The sequence below is a fragment of the Fusarium pseudograminearum genome, chromosome 2 (genome assembly GCF_000303195.2).
Source record: "Fusarium pseudograminearum CS3096 chromosome 2, whole genome shotgun sequence".
NCBI classification, from domain to species: Eukaryota; Fungi; Ascomycota; class Sordariomycetes; order Hypocreales; family Nectriaceae; genus Fusarium; species Fusarium pseudograminearum.
Window position 1 is genome coordinate 8,091,715 of NC_031952.1, and position 20,426 is coordinate 8,112,140.

Here is a 20,426-nt window from a genome sequence, read left to right on the forward strand (position 1 = left end):
ATTCTCAGACTGACAAAGGCCCCTCAACCCCTCATCTCAACAAGATTCTCACAACAAAATAAACACCAATACTTCAAGAGCAGTTGTCTCACCGAATATGCACAGCATTCAGTACGACCTTTGTACAGATCGTGGCTTTTGGATCACTTCACCGTCTCGACCTTCGGTCAATCAGCTGGTCGTCAACTCGTATCATGAGTACTCTCAAGGTTCCATCTCAACTTCAATTACGGCTTACAACCAAACCTACCAATCTATCCATCAATGCATCAAAGGTTCTCATCACCGACCAGCGGTGAGTTGAAGCTGTACCAACCACCCCACCATCGGCATTGTTTGTATGTGCCTCACTGCTACCACACATCGTTTATTGGATCTACAGTCGCCTCTGGATGTGTCGCACGCAGTCACTCAACAGATCCAGAACAAAGACGGACAGGCGAGTTTCCGAGCGCTGTGCAGCCATGACATGCACTCCGACCCTTGAGTGTCACTTCAAATCCGACCACAGATTGAGCGGTGGAACCATTGAATGTATCTGTACCAGCTGGATTAGGTCAAATGCTGACTCATGCCATGCTCTCACATATCATTCCATCAATGGCCTTTGTTCCATGTTGTCGACAAGAACAATTCATGGTATGGGCATAGTCGCAGCTTTATCAAAAATAGCGTCAGCATGTTCGTCACAATCCCTCAGCCTAAGGATCGCAACCCCACTGGGTTTTACGATGCCACCACTTATCCTGGTTATTTTTGCAGGGGTGAGCTGGCCACGAGGGCCGAGTTCCGTCGATTGACCAGAGGATGCTCCCAAAAACACAGTTTTTATCAATATAAAGCTGACGACAACATGTCCACAAGACGAGATCGACCTTTTGATCATAGGGACTGGACATCGATAACCAGGGCAAGGGCCTCTCATGGCCGCGCGGCTTATCTAAAAATACTAATTCTGCTGATGTGAGGTTGCTATTAGTATCAGAGCCATCCGTAACTCACCATACAGCTGGATGTATCCAAAACTCCAACAGATCAAAATGGTTCCAAAGACTTCTTTCGGCGCTCTAAGCCTCCTGCTGCTACAGTTTGCAAGCGGGAACGAAAACGAAAACGCAGAGCGGACACAACCCGACCTCAAGTATGCCGAAGATCGAGCGCATATGGTGTTTAACGAAATTCATTCCGCCGGCCGACTATGGGGCTCATCTCTGTATCACAATGGGTTCGGGTTCTTTCCAGCTACAGTACCTGCGGGTACTATGCTCTACCATGGCTCCCAATACAACGTAACACCGTCAGGGCTGGAGTGGTTGGCTTTTGACATAGAACATTCCGAAAACTTTGCGCGCTCATTCAGACTGAAGCCAGGGGAGGGACCTCCTCCATCAGTCCCGCTACCAGATAAAGATAAATCTGAGCAAGATGATGGTCTACTCTCAGAAGGTAGTCTTAGTGAGGAATTACGACGTCGCAGTGAGCGATCCACGAGGGAAAACCCCCCTATTCGATACAACAACAAAGACGAGGATGTGAACATCCGTGGCTACCTGCATCTGTATCAAACAACCCGTGATCTCAACCTTCTCTTGATCGACGGAATGAGCGCCGGCAAGACACACATGGGCACGCTAGACTCCCAGGATCTTGTGCTTCGCGCGAACAAAGATGCCAGTGAAAAGATGGGCGAAAGGAGCCGAGCTCGTGAACTTTGCGAACTGGCAGCTAAATGGGGCTTGGATGGGTTTGTGAGGATGGAGATTGGCGTCGAAGTCATCAAATGTGACTTCAGAAAAGACTTGGATCTGGTTAACGTAATGCGCACGGAAGTGCGTGATGACATAATGGAAGACAAAGGCATGGACGCATTCCAGTGGATAAGGGCTGTTGCGGAACGTTATGATGGTATTGGAGCTGACCGATTGCGAATCGACTTTTCTTCCATGATTTCTGGCCTCTTCTTTCCCATCAACATCTCAAACACCAACCCGAAGCGACCGGATCTCAAGAGACTTGGCGCAGCAACACCGAAAGAGCTTAACGATATCAAGGTATATTTGAAGGGTGTGCTAAGTCAGCCTCGAAGGTACACCGTGAATTGGCAAGGCGTGGTTGATCTCATCGTGAGCAGGTACAGCAGGAGGATTGCGCTCATGGCATACAAGCGGCTGCCATCTCACTACTTCATCAACGAAGTTGAAGGTGCTACGATGACCTGGTACGACGCACCGACGTCGCCCGATGATGCTACTTTGACAGAGGAAGGAAGCATAAACAGAACCGCCGATGCCATTGAAGAATGTAGGGTGCATTATCTCAGACCAGCCCTGCTAGTCAAGGAGAAATGGAGTATGGAAGACAGATTGATACACGCATCTCTTGAGACAGTTCTGGGCACGATTTGCAATACGCTGTATTCTGTTCGCCGCTATATACTGCAAGCGTCAGAGAGAGATGGCGATCATGATGCGGAACTGGAAAAGGCGGTTCAGCATGGCCGAGTTGCGATGCAAGAATTGATGGGTGAGCTGGGATGGACAACTTGGAGGAAGCCCCAGGCTTGCGCACCAGACGAGTTGTCAGTGATTGCTATGTGGCCGTTTGGAACCAAGGAGGATCATTGGGATCCTGGATGTCGCTCGATCGATACGGTCCAGCACCCCAATGGGACATACTGGGACGTACTGGGGCTGTTCAACTAATGGACTTACTCCACCAAGACCCAGCTGTCAAAGTATTAGTGATTATTGATTATCAATCTCATAGCAATGATTCGAACGGCGATATTCCGCCCTGACTTTGACAGCGCATTCCCGTTGTAGCCGTTCCGATATATTCTCAACAACCCGGGGTCATCCGAAGCTTGTTTCCAAATGTCAGCCCACTCTTTGTCACAAGATTGCTTGTCCCAAACTCGTGCCATTAAAATTTTAAACAGAGCAGATGGCATTTCCGCTTCTCCGTGAGAGAATGGAATCTTTCTTGGCTTTAATTGACATTGTCTCTCGGGTCGGTTTATCAGTCCAATCATAAAGACCAGTTTTGTAAGATATTACACATGAGGTTTTATCACTAGCGACTTATACGGGGCCTATTGTGGGAATACCCGGAGTCTCTAAGCTTCAGGACACAAAAATAAACAACACAAATCCAGTCTAAACCATAGCAATCTAGACTATCAATTTCGTCTCTTATGCCTGGATCCATCAACTTGGAACCGAATCAAATGAAACATATTACGTAGAAGCCATAACTAGTAGGTCCTAAAAAAAGAAGTCGTCGCTAATTCCCGGTTCAGCCCTGTATCCCCGCGGAGATACTCCAACCAAAAACATCGTCAGACCACTGACACGGCCATCAGCGCTGTATTCGGGACTGCGAAATATTGTTTCCATCGTTTTCGCATCGCATGATGAGTATGGCGCTGAGAATCATGACAATAGCAGAATCATGTTTCTCCGCGCCTCCAGTGCTTCTCCGGGAGACGATATAAAGTCGGCATCACAGACACGATGAGTACACCACAGGCACAATAGACAAACAGCGCATACATCATAGACACAAACACAGTCGGCATAGACGCAAACACATACAATGGCTCTCACAGCAGCACAAGTAGCTATCGTCAAGAGCACAGCTCCCATCCTCAAGGAGCATGGCAAGACCATCACCACCACTTTCTACCGCAACATGCTCGGCGCCCATCCCGAGCTCAAGAACTACTTCTCTCTCCGCAATCAGCAAACAGGCGCCCAGCAAGCTGCTCTCGCAAACTCCGTCCTTGCGTACGCCACATATATTGACGACCTCGGCAAGCTGTCCCACGCCGTTGAGCGCATTGCCCAGAAGCACGTCTCCCTGTTCATCAAGGCCGAGCACTACCCCATCGTCGGCACTCATCTCATCGGCGCCATTGGCGAAGTTCTCGGTTCAGCTTTGACCACTGAGATCAAGGATGCTTGGGTCGCTGCGTACGGCCAGCTCGCAGATATCTTTATCCAGCGCGAGGGTCAGCTATACGATGCCGCAGGTGAATGGAACTCGTGGCGCAAGTTCAAGATTGCCAAGAAGGAGGCTGAGAACGACTCCGTTACCAGCTTCTACCTCGAGCCGCTCGACGACAAGCCTCTTCCCAAGTTCCTCCCCGGGCAATACGTCAGCCTGCAGATTCCCATCCCCGAGCTTGACGGTCTTCTCCAAAGCCGTCAGTTCAGTCTGAGCGAGGCCCCAGGATCCAACCACTACCGCATCAGCGTCAAGCTCCAGGGCCCAGAGGCGGAGCCTTCACTTGAAGATCTCTCCGCTGGCAAGATCCCTGGTCTCGTTTGCACTAGGCTGCACAAGCGATACAACGTCGGTGACGAGGTCGAGCTAAGCCCTCCTGCTGGAGAATTCTTCCTCAACCCCGCCGACACCTCAGCCGCCAAGAAGCCTCTTGTTCTCCTCTCGGCAGGTGTTGGTGCCACCCCTCTCGTTTCGATCCTCGATTCCGTTCTCGGATCAGAGACTGCCTCGCGACCCATCACATGGATCCACGGTGCTCGTTATTCCGGCTCGACATGCTTCGTGCCCCATGTTCTGGACTCGGCCAAGAAGCACGACAACATCACAGCCAAGATCTTCCTCGAGGATGTCAAAGAAGGCGACCAGTACGACTTTAAGGGCGAGATCAACCTTGCTCAGCTGCAAAAGGATAAGCTTCTCCAGCTTGACAGCTCTGATGCTGAGTATTTCATCTGCGGTCCTGAGGACTGGATGGTCAAGGTCAGGGCGTTCCTCGAGGAGAATGGGGTACCCCGTGAGCGTCAGCACCTCGAGCTCTTCAAGACCGGCGACGTCTAAAAGACAGCGAAGGCGTTATAGATTGTGTATTAGTACCGAATTGCGAATTAGTTTTGTCTGGCATACCGAAGGCGTTGAGGACTTGCTGTACAGATTGCTTCATGGGAGGATGTATTATTCGAGCTACTTGAATTGACGAAAGACTGCATATACTAGATACCAGCCACTCAAACAAAATAAAGAATTATTTCCTTCATTTAGCGGCCATGTCTTGGTAAATAGCCGACCATGACCTGAAAGTCTCAGTGCACAAGGTAGCACAGTCGATAGTAGAACATGAATAGTAGCAGCTTCTCATGGAGCTGTGAGACGTCTTACAGTATAGCCACGAGTAAAAGTAACGAGAGACAGTAGTTCCCAGGCAAGGCTCGAGTTACGACTGGACGCCACCAGTCAATGTCTCGCCTGTTTGTGGACGACGTTGGTCCCCTTTTGGGAACAGACACTGTCAACAATGAGTGGTTGCATTTGTGTGGTTGAGAGGAATAGGATGTATGAATACGGAAAGAGATGGCCTTGAAGGGCAGGGCTATGGAGATGGGATGAGATCGGATGTAACCGATCGAGAGATAAGGTTGGATCCTTGCTACGTACAGTACAGTATCTCAGTGGAGAACTACGGGGGTGATGCATAATGGTATGATGTGATGTGATGTGATGTGATGGGTAATGGAGAAAGAGATACTGGGATGATGTGATTATACAGTGCAGGTAGACCATGAAGCAACTCAGTACAAACACGAACAAGACTAACTCATTCATACCAACATCTCATAACCCCCAATAGGATTGCTATATTACCATGAATCACTCGCCTCACCAAGACGATTAACGCATCCCGCCACCACACATAATCTGCAGCTCGCCGAATATCCTTCCAATGGCACGAACTGGTATACCGACTTTCAAGCCTCCTCTCCAAAACTGCGGTGAGCGGGAAGCGTAAAAAGAGAGAATACTAACGAGGCTCGAAATAGCAGGGCTAGCAGAGCGTGAAAAGAAAGGGCATGCTCCACGTTGCACAACATCATAGCCCTCGAGGTTTATCACGACGCACAAGGCGTGCTGCTGTGATACATTGGAAGTTGAAAAGTGATGAGACGCCACCGCTTGTTGAGATTTGAACGGATGGAATTGACAAATATGAAGAGACTATGAGATGAGGAATTGGGTATTGTGTCGAGATCTATTGACACTCAGTAGCGAGTCAAGATTGACAATTGAGACATTGTAGCTTATTCCCAATTATCATCCCCATCATCATCTTGGATATGGTCAAAGTTGACCCATGGGATCGGATTCCCTGACAAGGTCTCACGACGAGGGTACCGACATCATCGGAACCGCCTCACTGGCAAGATACAGGAGACAAGATGCAGCACGACACGATCCTTAGGCGAGTTGATGCATCAAGGGCTTTTCTCCCCCTTCCCCTTCCTACTCCTGTCAGTTTCTTTACTTCCCCACGGGGGATGCAATTCACGAGAGCGGTTACTGTGCCACACAAAAAGCTGCAGTACAGTGCAGTATCGAGACGTCCCTTGCTTTCTTTCTTTCGATAGTATGCATTCACTCACAGAACTAACTTTCCTTCTTTCTATAAACAAATTCGGGAGACCCCAGCCCAAGCTTTGCTCTCCTCCTCCCCACCTTCTTCTCTTTGAGAAGGATACCATGGCCGAGACGGTGATTCGAAAAGCTTGTGATCGATGTCACGCTCAGAAACTCAGCTGCAAACGATACAACGACGAGCCGTGCGAGCGCTGCGTGAGACTCAAGACGGAGTGCAAGTCGAGTCCCTCTTTAAGGTATAGAAAAAACCAACAGCAACAGCAGCAGCAACTCGCGGAAAACAGTAGCAACAATATTGGAAACAGCAACTCTTCTCAACCAGCACTCAACTCGGTCTCGTCGACTGAACGCCGCTCGCCGAAGCGACGACGGACGGACATCCAGGACGATGCAAGTCTTGTCTCACCCGACACGGGTACGTGCCCTTCTTTCTTTCTCTCTCCTCTCATATCACCCAGTCTCTCCTTTTTTCTTGTTGTCTCTGTCTTGGATCCAACCGACTCACTTCACTGCCGAGAGGTATGGAAAGTAGCAGTGCCAATAGTACCCCATACAGCCAGCCTGACGTCTAAGAGTCATGTCCCTGTCTCACCCGATCCCGTCGACAACTCGAGTTCCAGCGCCGCCGCTGCCGACTTTACCTTCACTTTTGACCAACAGCTGGCCTTCTTCACAAACAACCCTCAGTATTTATCTCATCCCGAGTTCCCCATCGACAATCACCATCATCCTCCTGTCTTTTGGGAACAACCAACAACCACCACCACCACTCCTACACTCTTCCAACCAGAAGGGTCAGTAGTAGTAGCACCTCCTTATCACCATCATCAAGTTGCACCAGAGGGTGACGCCCTACAAGTGCCTGTGCCCCTGACCAGCGTTGGTGAAAGCTGTGCACCTGAGCACAGCATCTCCTCTGACAAGCGCGCGTCACGACCGCGGCGCACAACAACAAAGCAGAGGACTGGATCCAGACCCAGACCGAGGCAGATCACTCTCCGGCACGACGCTGACCTGTCGCCTCTGCAGCATCCCGAGGCTCCCCCGATTCACTGGATGGCGCAGTTGTCTGACATCAACGCCCGGCTTCTGGACCTGGCGTCCGCTCTACCTTCTCCCCAGGATGGACCATTCATAGGGCGTCCTGTTGACGAGAGGTTCAGAGGCCAGGGTTTCCCCATCGAGGACATGTTCAAGCTGACCCGTCGAGTCGCCGACATTCTCGAGAAGCCTTCCTCGAGCAACGATAGCAACAAGATGCATCACTCCACCATCAATGGAAGTGATCCAGGCAACGCCATGTTCATCTTATCGACGTACGTTCGACTCTTGGACATGTATCAACGAGTGTTCAACCTCGTGCACACAGAGCTTCTATCGCAGCCCGACCCGAACACGACGTTTAGCTTCTGGAAACTACCCGACGTGACGGTCGGTTCATTCGCAGTCGAGTCGTCACCCTTTCTGCAGATGTCTCTCACGATTCAGCTGGCAGAGGAGTTTCTTTCTCGCCTCAGAGGCTCGACGGCGCGGTGGTCAGGGGCTGGGATGGCATCTTCTATGTTCTCGGGGGTTGTGGATGTTTCTTTCCAGGCGTTTCGCGATCGGGAGGAGGCTTTGGCGAAGCACTTGGTTGAGTTGCGGAGCGAGATAGAACCTTGGATAGATTCGTAAGAGTGAGTGTCTTGTTCATTGACGGGGGGTATGAGTGTCGACGGACGAGTGAGTGTTGATGGATGTGTGAGTGTATCGGTGAAGGGATGGCATAGGGGGCTTCAACTTGACACAAAGCAAGAAAGACTCAAGAAGCAATTCATTAATACAACATACCTGCATTTACTCGAACAACGTTTCACATTCCATTCAATGATTCACATAGTTCGTATGAACTCCCCTAGACGTCAAGACACAGCACCAGTTTCCGAGTTTACACTTCAGGGGCATCAATATGGACACGACACATGCATATTCACTGGATTTTCATTATTCCCATGTCCTCCCTATGGCAATCTGTCTCCTGGCCATACAATTCCATCGTCGCCCAAGTGGCAAATTCTCTATGAAAAAAAATCTCAGTGTTTTTGAAGCCCAATTCATGCCCAACGGACCCAAAGATCTGGAACCGGCGCACATCAAATCGCTCCGTGTTCCAAGATAGGAATATGATCCTCAGGAACCAAGTAAACCAAATCTCTCTCGTCTAGCTAGGTAACTACTATTCCCGTGAGACCATGTCTGTTCGCGAGCAGGCCCTCCCAGAGATCGCAAGATGAGAGAAGAGGAAACAACTCTATATCGTCGTCGCAAATGACGGTCAATCTCGCAATATATCTACACTCCCTCCAGATAGCCTTGTATGCAGTAGTTCACGTTGTACGGGATACACCATACCAACTTCAGCGTATCAAGGTTCTCGGCTGGTTACAGTACCCTAGGTATTTACTTTCTTTTGATCCAGACCTTGGCTTATTGACTTGGTCACGCCACATTTAGAATAACCTCGCAGGCAAGGAACGGGAGGCCAAAGAGATGCCATCGCATTGAGAGGCTGAGGTTAGACTTGGGGGAGGAGACCCAACCAACAACCACCCCCCCGCTAGGGGAAGCCTTGCGATGCATCCGCCGCTACTACGGCGAGGTGCTCCGTGGTGTTTGATTGGAAACGCGAGCTTTTGCTCTACGGCCGTTTGATGAAAGGTGTATGTGCCGATGCTACCTAGCACCGGTACACTACTATTAGACTAGCAAAGTGCCTTTTTCCTTTTCTTTTGCACCTCGCAACCCCTTGTAAGGTCTTGCCTGGGCTTGCCTGGGGGTACGCGTTTAGAGTTCGGGGCTGTCTGTTTTCTCCCCCTCCACTTCCACCGTTGTCTATCAAGGTTTTTATGTCTCGCCCGTTGTGAACCATATTTCCATACAACATCCGTTCTTATTGTTCACTGCGACAGCTCAATTCTAGAGGCAAGGCCAAAATAACAATCGGCGATATGCCGTGCGTTCAATCCTTGGATATGAGGTATGATCGCCCTGCGCGCACGATGTGCGACAGGGCTATGTTGAGCAGGGGTATATCATTACGAGCTTTTTGTTCCTACCACCGGTACAACAGTACAAGAACTGTTGGCGATGTGTCAGTTTCACTTTTTGACGTCCACAGTTTAAAAAAGAAGGAAAGCGCTCTGACTTTGAGACGTAGTGATAGTAGTAGAATGACTTATTGGCTCACCAACCTGCCGTGATGGTCACATATTACCAAGACCTGGCTTGTAAGTCATGCATACATGCATCTAACAAGTACTGCACACGGGCCGCCACGCGTAATAGTAGTCGAATGGTCTGCCGAATGTGATAAATGATAGTGATTGAATCATGATACTTTCCTCCCACCTGAACTATAAGTCCAACAGACGAGACAAACCCCCACTGTATCAAGGTCACGGGAATGGCCTCCACCTGGGTTACAACTGAAGTCAGTTACTCATCTTGATACTCTGTTTCTGTCTGTACAGACACGAATAGCCAAGACTATGCTGCTCTTTTTTCAGTAATGCAGGGATCATCTCACTAACTCGGGATTTTAGCAGACGCCGACGCCGATTAGACAATATCCCGCGTCCTCTCCGATGTAATACAATTCCGAAAGCCAGCTTCCGAAGGCACAGCTTTCGGAAGCCAAGCATTTTAGATCTCCCAAACTACCCTGCTAGAACTGCATCCGAGACATGTATATATATATATAAGCATCCAAAGGATTGAGATTATATTCCATGAATCCGACATGGTAACGGAACATAGTACATTAAGCTTTACCCCGACCGTTTGGTAACTAACTTGACTAGACCAAAAGCCCTGTTGCCAAGTCCACCTGATGAGCGTGTTCCAATGCCTTGGGATGGAGATGGGCAAAAGTGGATAGTCAATGTGAAGATCTTGATGCCCAACAACGTTCATCGTCTCCTCTCTTTTCTTCGATCCCTTTTTTTACTTTTCTGACGAATGAATGTCTCACATTATAAGATCGTCGACACGATCTGTGAACTGGATGGACCCTTATTCTTCGGCAGTGCCCAAGGGGGAGGCATGTCAGTGCATTCAGCTAAAAGGTTTTGCCTCCCTCTTAGTAGAGAAATTGTGTCGACCTAAGCAAGCCCCTTGTCAGGCACAAACTGACAAAGGAAATAGATAGGCGTCTAGACACTTTGTCTCACAGGGAGAAGAAAAAGAAGAACATAATTCTGGCGTCATACAACCCATGAAAGTCCGTGCTATACTTTTTTGCTCGCAGCATGGCAATATCACATTATCGTTGTATGTAAGTGCTGATGTACATCTCAGCTCAGAGAACTACCGCACCTATAAACACAGCCTAGCTACAACTCATCTCGCCAAATTTCCAACAGGCTGGTTCCGCAGTCTTAATCCCAGCATAGGATATAATAAACATAGCTAGGGTGTGAAGATGATGTGAGCCATGCCTTGATGATCCTTCCAGCGATAGGCCAACTTTTGGCAGATACCTTGGCCGACGAGGACGCAGGCTTGTCTTTTCTTTTTCTTGTTTCCGTGTCTGGTATGTAGGAAGTCTCGTCGGAACTGGCCAGACCCTTTCTCATCCACACTGAAACAGCCCTCTCTCTCTTGCGAGATAAAGAGACCTGGTTCGACTCGACACCATGTGTGCCGTCGGCATGGCAAATTGATTCGCATGGGTGGAGTGATATTAGAAAGAGTCACGACTACGTGCCGGGCCTTGGCTACCTTGATGTCTTTTCCAGGGAACGCTCATGTCCGGCTGCTGAATACCCGGTTCGTAACGTGATTGTGTTCCAGGTCTCCATTCAGGGCGCAAGCCATGTGATGGGCTTGTTTGATCCTGATAGAGGCATGTCCTTCTTGGTCTATCTATTTACTCTAGCAGGCAACTGACTGCCACTAGAATCATGTTATCTTGGACTATTGGTGTAGGGTATCTGCCGTGTTCTTTTCACATGTTGCCTAGGACTACAACACACCCCGAGTACGACACCATAAAAGGATACTGATATGAAACTAACTGGAATCGACAATGCCATGACACTAGACATTGACTGACGATAGTTTAAAACGTTCAGGCCTTTGCCATGAAACTCATTACCATCGTGAACGTTGGGTGCTTCATGTGAAATTAACGCACAAGGTTGACCGGTGAGCTAGTTGCCTTTACGGATACCTTCAACGGCGGCACCCGTCTTGTTAGCGGCACGATTCCGCTTCTGCTGTAACAAAAAACGGAACTGAGATCCTCCTTGCTACAGTAACAAGCGTCCGTCGACAAGTTTGGGTTTAGCCATGACAGCTTTCCGTGTCTGTTCTGCACATCTCTTCCCGTCTGCAGCAGCCACTAGCCATCAACGAGGCAAATATCTCTCTCCCTTTTGCGTGTTTCACCGTGACAAAAGACCAACAATATATATCGGGTATCAAAGAAACAAAACAAAAACACGGTCTCCCAAGTTCGAGACTCGGTGATTGCTATGCACGATGCATGCGTTGTTGATATGGAATGGATCGTACAGCTGTCAAGTGGCGGTCTGGTGTTGCATCATCTACATTAGTTAGTGAACAAATGCAATGCAAATGCAATGTAATGCACACTCCACAAAACGTTTGAGGCATTGTACTGTTTTAATAAACCGTGTTTCTAGTTGTTGCATACACGCAGTGTGAGTTGAGTGTGTGTGTGACTGGCAATCTGCGTGTGTGTAGTAGTGTTACAGTATACCGGTAGTTCTCTCGAGGAGGTCTGATTTGGTGACCCTCGGTACAGGAGCAACCGAGCTAATCTCGCCCTTGAAAACTTAAAAAGACAGACAACTGGGACTAATAAGAGTTGTTGTCTCTTTTTGTTTTCTCTTTTGATCGTACTGTATTGTACCCAGGAGCTCGGGAAATCCGTCGCTAACCTTTGATGGCCCCTGGTCAGTTTTTGGAATACAGGCCCAAGAGGATCAGCTAATACCGGCAGACGAGGGCGTCCACGTTCTTTGGGTCCACGATCTGCTGCCCGGGCGAAAAAGAAATCCCTTCTCTTGGTAACATAAGAGGTAACTACCTGACGGTAGACAAAGGGCACAGCACAACGGACGATCCCAAGGCCATGACCCAAAAGATGGAGCCTTGAGAGTGGAGGCCCTGTCCGTCTGCTCGGTAATGGGAAGCTATGAGCGTCTAGGTAGCCAAGGCCAGGCTGAAGGATCAGGCTCAGGGTTATTACGGACGTGGCGGAACTTTACCAAGCAATCGGTGTAGCGGAAACGGCATCATTGGCAGGACAAGGGAAGAGAAAGAAAGGAAAAGACCTCGATAAAGGGATAGCTCCGAGACACTAACCCGCGAGACCTGTCAATGCCTGACGTGAATCCAAGCATTGCATTCTCTCCCTAGACCTGGTTCCACGTCGCAAAGGGTTACAGAAGGATTGTCGTAGATGCAAGCTTCCCCCGCAAGGAGAGAGAAAGAAGGCAGTGAGGAGGATGATCATCTGCACAGCAAAAGACTGTAGTAGAAAGAAACCATGTGGTCGTCGTTTCAAGTTCTTTGCCAACGGCTGTTGGTTCGTTCAATTATTTCAGCTAATTCATCAGAGACAATGTCTCTCATTATCGATTTCGCTTAAAATGACGAGCTTTTCCGTTGAACCCGGTCGCTCATCACGCTCGCATACGAAACGCTGTTTTCGAATATTAAGCAAAGGAAAAAAAAAGAAAAGAAAAGGATGGAACGTAACGAACCAACAAGGGACAGTGAAAGCGCCCGCTACAGAGGACAGAGAGGAAGGGGAGCAGCGTAAATCAGCAAAGCAACGACAAGACCGGGTCGTCACACCCGCCGCAGAAGCAGAACATCCCGAGGCCCGAGCCCGCGTCCTGGGAACGCCAAAGAAGAAAGCTGGGACGTGTTTGATTGGTTAGAATTAGTCCCCCCTTGCAAGTTGCAACAGACGAGGGGGGGCAACCCATGAATTGCAACAGTGTAACGCGACTCTGCTAGGGGGGGAAGGCCCTTCTTCAGTCAGGACTTGGGTTGGCGTCAGAGGACAGGGAGCACTCAGACCAGATAGCGAGCCTTGAACGTTAATAAGGGGAGAATGAACTTTTGGTGACGGCTTCATCCAAGGTGAGATTGAGAGAGGGGGGGGGCTTGTTTGACTAAGGATGGAATGACATGCTTTTTTCACTGTGAGAAGAGACCTGGTTGGAAGGAGTTTCTGTTTCTGTTTCTGGTGACCTTGTACCTGGTAATAGCAGCAGCACTCATATCAGTTACTTCACTTCGTACACTCGTTCAGTAAACGACGCCGCTTGGAGACGGGGACGAGCTTCCTAGAGCCCGACGCCTGCTCTGCTTCCAGCCAGTCGGTAAAGTCTAAAAGGGTTCCATTTCCCGCCTAGAGGTTTCAAGCCCATCCAAGGAGAATGAGGTACAGAAGACAGGTAGGTGGTTTGCAGGGCTGATTGGGTAGCGGTGTGAATGACGGCGTCGGACCAAGTGTGGGTTTGATGATGGGTTGTGGAAATGATCCATCCCATCCTTCCAGAAGGACTTTTTTTTTTCTCTCTTGTCGGTCTCTTGTTTCTCTAACCCATGACGCAGCGTTTCCTTTAATTTTTCTAAATTTTCAGGGGCTTCAACAGGCCATGGTTCAGTGGAGAAATGGCCTAGAGCAGTAAAGTGTCGTGAGTCCGGTCTGGTTTGAGATTCTGTGTCGCTTAGCTTGCTGGGCAGGATGGGATTCGAAATGATATAACAATATCGGAGCCGTAGTCTATCGTAGAATCGAGATAATGTCAATGTCGAATGGCACACACAGCAGGGGTCTATCTTGATTTCTCTGTGTCATTGGTGGGAATGTTGACGGCAGGGTATGGATGGCTGTATGCCAGCAAGGCTTGCATATATGGCACTGCATGCATGCAGGCGCAGGCGCAGGCAGGCATGCATACCTACGGACAGTCCAGCGTATTGACCGGTTCCTCTTTAGGAAAGTAAATGGACTTGAGGGATACAGGACTCTAATCATGTGTGACTCTCTGTTCTCAAGTATTGGCAATTCATTGTAAATGAGCAAGACCAAAAATAAAAAACAACAACGTGATGAAATAGTTGATTGGCTCGCATGCCCTGTCGAGCGTCATTCATCTTGATGAATCTCATCTCCCGGCAGCGGGTACTGTGCTTGTTTCGGCAGAGTGACAGGACAGGACAAAACAGCATTTATTCACCACATTGAGTTTGGTCTAACAAAACTTGACTACTCTACCGGCATCCCACCACGTGTGCAGTGGAGCAGAAAACTGCAGCCGATGTGCGTACTATGTAGTAGTAGCATGCAGCTAGACCAACTGTCTGTATAGTGTGCAGTATGAAGATGGAGCCCCGGCCCCAATTCGATAAAGTGACTCTATTTCCTGCCCGCTTCAAGCAGCTTCCAAACTTTGACAGACCGACATCTCGAAACAAGGCCATTCCTCCGAATTGTGATACACTCGGCATTGGTGTGTCAAAGACGGTACGGTACGCGGTACTTGGGTGGGAGAGGAGGACTTGTTTTATTAACCAGGGTTGGGCTCAGGGGGGAGGGGGGGCTACACTAGGGGGGGGCATGACATGAAGGTGGGTTTACCATACGAGAGGAGAGTGGGCTCAAGTGAAAAAGAAATGGCGTCAACTGTCCAAGCGCAACCTCGAGGATATGAATCCAGAAAAACGTCTAGAACGAGGAGAGAAGGGGAAGAGTACCTAGGTATGACAAGAGACAAGACAAAGACAAGGCAGGACAACAAGACAGGTTGTGTGGGTCAGACTGTAATAGAGAAAAGATGTCATGTCATATTAAAAAGGAAATACATAGGTAATTAATTAATTCCATGGTACATAAAACAAAACCAGACCGACCATCAATGGCCGTGCACCGAGGTCAACTGCGGGTGCGATGCGAGCAATGCATCAAAGGAAGAAAATCTTGTCCGTTCCGAGCTTTGATGTGATTTGCAGTGCAGTATACAGTACGTGCACTACCTGAACTGGACTGAACTGAACTGGCCTGAGTGAGGTCCATGTCTCTTTTTGGTGTGTCTTACCTTGACTCGACTTATCTGATTAAGACCAACCTGGGTTGCATTATTCATTCGGTAAATCCACGACGAGAACGTAGTAGTAGAAAAAGCAAAAACGACACATACATACATACATAAAACACAATACCGGCAGCGGCAGCGGCAGCGGCAGCGGCAACTTGGTAGATCATGATGTTACCCCCTTGATGCCATGACATACTTGTTGGACATGACTAGTAGTTTCGTAAAAGGAAAAAGCAATTCTTGTTTTCTTCTTGTCATGACCGACGACCCAAAAAGCAATTTGCTCCTTCAACAACGGTGATACCGCTTAATACAGTCGTGTACCGCAGCGGAACCGTTGTGGGATACCCTCAAAATGGGGGATGGATGCTGATCACATGGGGAGGGGAAGGGGGGGGAAATAGTGGCACGTGGAATCAATCAAGACAAGAGCCCATGTCCCTTCATCTCCAATACCAACACAAGATAACAATTAAGCGCAAAGATATTGAGGCGGTCTCTGTCTTGTCTGTTGCCTACCGTTGTGGAGATGTATAGTTCTCTCTCCTCTCTTACTCACCTTCAAAGAACGAGGCGGTAGGAAAGAGGATCTTTTGCTCGCTCGCTCGCTTGTTCTCTTTTTGTTTGTCAAAAACAGGGATCCCCTCTTTTTCTGTTACTTGATAGTCTTTTTTTCTGTTCTCTCACCGGCATTCGCGATATTGCATGCAGAACAGAGAGAGAGAGGGCGCGGTCTGGCGGGCAGAAGAGAGAGAGAAAAAATAGAGTGCAAAAAAAGTACCATGAACAGCGCTTGGAGAGGAGTAAGGGCCCGACCATGTGGAGTAATGAGAAAGAAACACACCCTGAGAAAGTGTCCCACTCGAGAGAATGGGAATGGCGGCTTTTTTAAAAATTTATTTTTATTTTTACTCTTTGCTGATGCTGCGCGTCGTTGTGGCAGAGTTTATACTTTGTCGGTGAGTACCCAATCTTTATGTAGGTGAGCCTTGTTTTCTTTGCAGGTGTACGGAATAGCTTCAATGATTCATAATGTATGTATGTATGTATGTATGTGCTGTAACTGCGGTCCATCAAGGTTGGATTTCATTGGAACCAACTGCCGGCGGTCTCGATTTGTCTTCTTCTCGTGATATGTGATGTGATATCTCGTGTTTGTGTGTGTTTTTGTCTTTTGTGTTGTCTCTTTTGTCTAGTCTACTCTTGTCTTTGTTGTTGTCTGATATATGTTGCTGCAGCGGTGGAGTTTGTTTGACTTGGGAGAGAAAAAGGGTCCAAGCCAGACCCAGAGCCAGACGCTGTTTCGTGCTGGCAATGCAAACTGCAAACCTAAGGATGCATGCATGCGTTGCATTGCTATGCTGGCCAGCAACTTACTCGCGAACGAATATGCCGGCGGTGGGAAGGGATTGACTATTCGTTTACACCAATATACCTTAGTAGGTAGGTGGTATCTATTCTAGACGGTATCTGTGAATAGCATCGACTTGGTATTGAAACGCCTGTGCTTTGCTTGTGCTTGTGCTTGTGCTTGTCCTTCAGCTTCCCTTTTCATCTTCACCTCGGAGGTCACTGCTCGGTGACGGAACGAGTGAGTCATTAGGTTAGTTACGAATAAAAAAGAAAAAAAAAGCAACTTCTTCAGGGTTTTTTTCTTTCTCTTCTTGTCAATTCTTGTTCGTCATTTTTAATTAGCAATGACCACTTTCATCCTCACTTCGCAGTCGCCGAAGCGCTCAAGGGCTCGTAGGCTGGTCTGTGTAACCCCCGTACTAAACTGTAGCGGTTCTAGCAGTCGTTCTAGGTGCTTCGTCTTGGGGCCCGGGGGGGCCTAGGAGCGAAGGGACCTGGAAGGGGGGGCCCAACGCTGCCCTGCGCATGCCCTGTCCTGGCCTATTGCTCGCCTTAGATTAAGACACCCCGGTAGTTGAACAAGAGCTGGGCATAGCCTCGATATCTACATACCACCGCTACACCGTTCAGAGGGCGTGCATTTTCTCACTCCCTCCCGCTCTTCAGCTCCCAAAACCAAAGAACGACCCCTTCCCTTGCTTGCTCTTCGGAATCGTTGCAGCCCGCACACCTTTGGCTACACCCCCCTCCCCCCCTACGTACCGGTCGGTATTGGGTGTGTGCTTTGCTCCCTCGAGTCTGGTCTGTCATGACAGGGGTTTCTCTATGGAAGGGTAGGTACTCTCAACTTGGAAGGGCCTTTCTTCCCTCTGGCTCTGGTCTGGACTTTGTTATAAACAACCTTCAGCCCAGCCCATGAATGCCCCCGTCCGTAGGGATTTCGAAAACTAGCTTCTGTTCCATTGTTTTGGGTCCATCTTGTCTTGTCTTTGTCTTGTCTTTAAATACTCTTGACCTTTCCCTCGAGGCTGTCTTGACGTCGACGTTACAGCCGTGTATCATTCATTCATATCCATCAAGCTAACACCTTTTTGCCGCCGCTACTACCCAACAACCTTACCTACCGCTTGGGTCTATCTATATATACACACGACGACAGACCTTGCGTTGGATTGGATTCTCTTTTACTCGATTCATCCATCTACCTCGATCCAGATTTCCTAGAATCGACACGATCCGCTTTTCACAATGTGCAACTACATCTATGTAAGTCATGGCATGCCAATCATGAGTCTATACATGGCCGTCATGAGAACGAACTCAAGCGCGGAAAGGCACACAATACTAATACTCTTCCCTCTTATAGAAGGAGCTTAGCTGCCAGCACCACTACCACTTGGTGGAATCATGGTGTCCCAAGTACATCGAGACTGAACGTCGGTGTCCGCCCACTATTGTGAGCAAGCAGTACTGGTGAGTCAACCCATATATCCATTTATTACCATTGCATTTACTAACGGTTTTTGATCAACAGGGGTGACGACATTTGTGGTATGTCTACATAACTACTTCCAAGGAAGACAGAGTGTTTTTTGGGGTCCACGATACTAATTAACTCTCTAGCTGCTTGCCGAGAACGCCAACAACCAAGTCAATACCCTTGGGCCAAGCTCATCCAACGTCCCGAGTCACGCATGTCCTACTCTCCTCAGCTCCGCGCATAATGAGAACGACACGACGAACGACTCGGCAGGTCGAGATGTGTTTTGTTGCTACTCACCTGTGGTCATGGTCCCGCATGCATGCATACGTATACGAAACAAAAACCGACGCCTTGGATGAGTTTGTGAGACATGTTTAAACAAGCTCACCAAGGAAACGAACTACTCATCCACTCTACCATACATGAGTCGGGTCGTCGATATCCATCTCTCTGGTGCAAAAAGATGTGCTTTCACCGGGTGGTCGACTCAAGTGAGACATTGCCCCACATGGAAGATACACGACGAATCAACGAATACAGAACAACAAAACAAAACAGAAAAAAGTCTATTTTATTGCGACAAACTCGATACCTATTGGACACCGGCGCAGGAAAGCAAATCAAAGCATTTATTATTTATTCGGAATGGGAAAGGGAAAAGAATTATTCGACTCTATTAGGTGCAAACCTATTCTCTTGGCCTCAATGTGGTCTCTTGTTACTTGGGTCTTTCACTAGAAGTGGGGGACGACAAAACGAGGCGTTGGAAATGGAAATGGTACCTTTTTTAGGAGGGTCAACCCGGGCGACCTAGAGGTTAGGTTGGGCGTTGATCAACCCGACAGCTTAGTACTCTGGGGGGGCTCAGACACCAACTCTCCACTGCATCACACTGCACTGCACGCTACAAGCTGCAGCACATCCTTCGCCACATCGACCGGATTGGAATTGATTGATCGAATCAATTCATCAGTATCCCTCGACCTGTCCTGCGATGCGATGCGACGCGCATAAGATCCTTCCTCTCACCTATCAACGGCACTTTACTTCATCACCTCCATCCCCTCAGGCATTAGGCGCCACTCACCAGCCTCGGGCGCTACTCATTGACCTGCACAACAAAAAGGTGTCTGATGACCATGTGCATCAGACCTAGTCACAGCAGTCGAGGAGACAACAGAAAAGACCAAAGACCAAACAAGAAGAGAACCAACCCACATCAGGCACAGGAGAGAGTCTTGCTATTATTACTTTTATTACTGGCGTGCTTTTTTTACTATCATCTTTTATTCACGCCCAAACTAACTGGGCAACAACATGCATGGAAAGGAAATATGGGAAACCGGGCATTTATGGGAAATATATCACTTGGGATGGAATGGAAACAGGAAACCTTTCTTTTTTTTATTATCTCTGTACTCGGAAAGGAAGGCATTGGGGGCGTCATTTCATCATTATCACCAGTCCTTTTCCCCCTCATCGCGCATGGGGGAAGGACAATGGTTGTACAACTGGGAAGCTTATCTCACACACTCTGACACACAGGACTATAACCCACAAAGACTGGAAAGATAGTTTGCATATTGTTTGGCGCAAGGAAATGAATACAATACACTTAGACCACTACCTGCCTTGCCTCTACCTCTTACCATCACTGTGCACTTACTTGGCATTGGCTATTAAACGAAGAGATCATCTCGGCACTTACAAGACAAGACTAACAAATCCCAGACCCAACGACAGTGATGATCATCTTTGCCAAGTATTCTCTCTCTGCTCTGTTCCCTTGATATTTATCTATTTGCCGGCCGGGCCATGACGATCACAGGGATTTAACTCGGAAACGGGGCCAAAGAAATAAAGGCTTGCGTTTAGGCTCAGTCCAGTCCGTTTTCAGTATGTCAAGTAAACAGCCTTGCAGTAAGCAATGAAAAAAAGATCAGCATCGTGGGAATTCTAGCCTCTGCAAAAAGAAAAGAGAAAAACGGTGTGTAAAAAACCCCCAAGGCAAAATAACTTGATTTCCTTTCTCTCTCTCTCTCTCTCTCTCTCTGTTT

At 48.5% G+C, this 20,426-nt stretch overlaps 6 protein-coding genes across 6 annotated transcripts, besides 6 other annotated features; 5 read left to right on the plus strand and 1 right to left on the minus strand.

The window, feature by feature from the left end:
- Window positions 1-1,040: 1,040 nt before the first annotated feature.
- On the plus strand, window positions 1,041-2,702 carry FPSE_09907 (uncharacterized protein; the record flags this gene model as incomplete). Its single annotated transcript, XM_009263024.1, has 1 exon — window positions 1,041-2,702. One exon carries the CDS (start codon window positions 1,041-1,043, stop codon window positions 2,700-2,702), a length of 1,662 nt encoding a protein of 553 aa, XP_009261299.1.
- An 892-nt stretch (window positions 2,703-3,594) lies between these two features.
- On the plus strand, window positions 3,595-4,842 carry FPSE_09906 (uncharacterized protein; the record flags this gene model as incomplete). The annotated part of the gene is made up of 1 exon (XM_009263023.1): window positions 3,595-4,842. The coding sequence occupies one exon, from the start codon at window positions 3,595-3,597 to the stop codon at window positions 4,840-4,842; it is 1,248 nt and encodes a 415-aa protein (XP_009261298.1).
- A 635-nt stretch (window positions 4,843-5,477) lies between these two features.
- Window positions 5,478-5,507: a microsatellite.
- Window positions 5,508-6,516: 1,009 nt separating this feature from the next.
- FPSE_09905 (uncharacterized protein) lies at window positions 6,517-8,088 on the plus strand (the record flags this gene model as incomplete). The annotated part of the gene is made up of 1 exon (XM_009263022.1): window positions 6,517-8,088. One exon carries the CDS (start codon window positions 6,517-6,519, stop codon window positions 8,086-8,088), a length of 1,572 nt encoding a protein of 523 aa, XP_009261297.1.
- A 5,054-nt stretch (window positions 8,089-13,142) lies between these two features.
- Window positions 13,143-13,167: a microsatellite.
- Window positions 13,168-15,399: 2,232 nt separating this feature from the next.
- On the minus strand, window positions 15,400-15,700 carry FPSE_09904 (uncharacterized protein; the record flags this gene model as incomplete). The annotated part of the gene is made up of 3 exons (XM_009263021.1): window positions 15,400-15,429; window positions 15,534-15,563; window positions 15,644-15,700. 3 exons carry the CDS (start codon window positions 15,698-15,700, stop codon window positions 15,400-15,402), a joined length of 117 nt encoding a protein of 38 aa, XP_009261296.1.
- Window positions 15,472-15,494: a microsatellite.
- Window positions 15,701-16,417: 717 nt separating the features above from the next.
- Window positions 16,418-16,444: a repeat region.
- A 121-nt stretch (window positions 16,445-16,565) lies between these two features.
- Window positions 16,566-16,589: a microsatellite.
- Window positions 16,566-17,283, plus strand: FPSE_09903 (uncharacterized protein; the record flags this gene model as incomplete). Its single annotated transcript, XM_009263020.1, has 4 exons — window positions 16,566-16,571; window positions 16,772-16,972; window positions 17,076-17,124; window positions 17,258-17,283. 4 exons carry the CDS (start codon window positions 16,566-16,568, stop codon window positions 17,281-17,283), a joined length of 282 nt encoding a protein of 93 aa, XP_009261295.1.
- An 851-nt stretch (window positions 17,284-18,134) lies between these two features.
- FPSE_09902 (uncharacterized protein) lies at window positions 18,135-18,610 on the plus strand (the record flags this gene model as incomplete). Its single annotated transcript, XM_009263019.1, has 4 exons — window positions 18,135-18,152; window positions 18,253-18,359; window positions 18,421-18,437; window positions 18,510-18,610. 4 exons carry the CDS (start codon window positions 18,135-18,137, stop codon window positions 18,608-18,610), a joined length of 243 nt encoding a protein of 80 aa, XP_009261294.1.
- A 1,784-nt stretch (window positions 18,611-20,394) lies between these two features.
- Window positions 20,395-20,422: a microsatellite.
- Window positions 20,423-20,426: the final 4 nt, after the last annotated feature.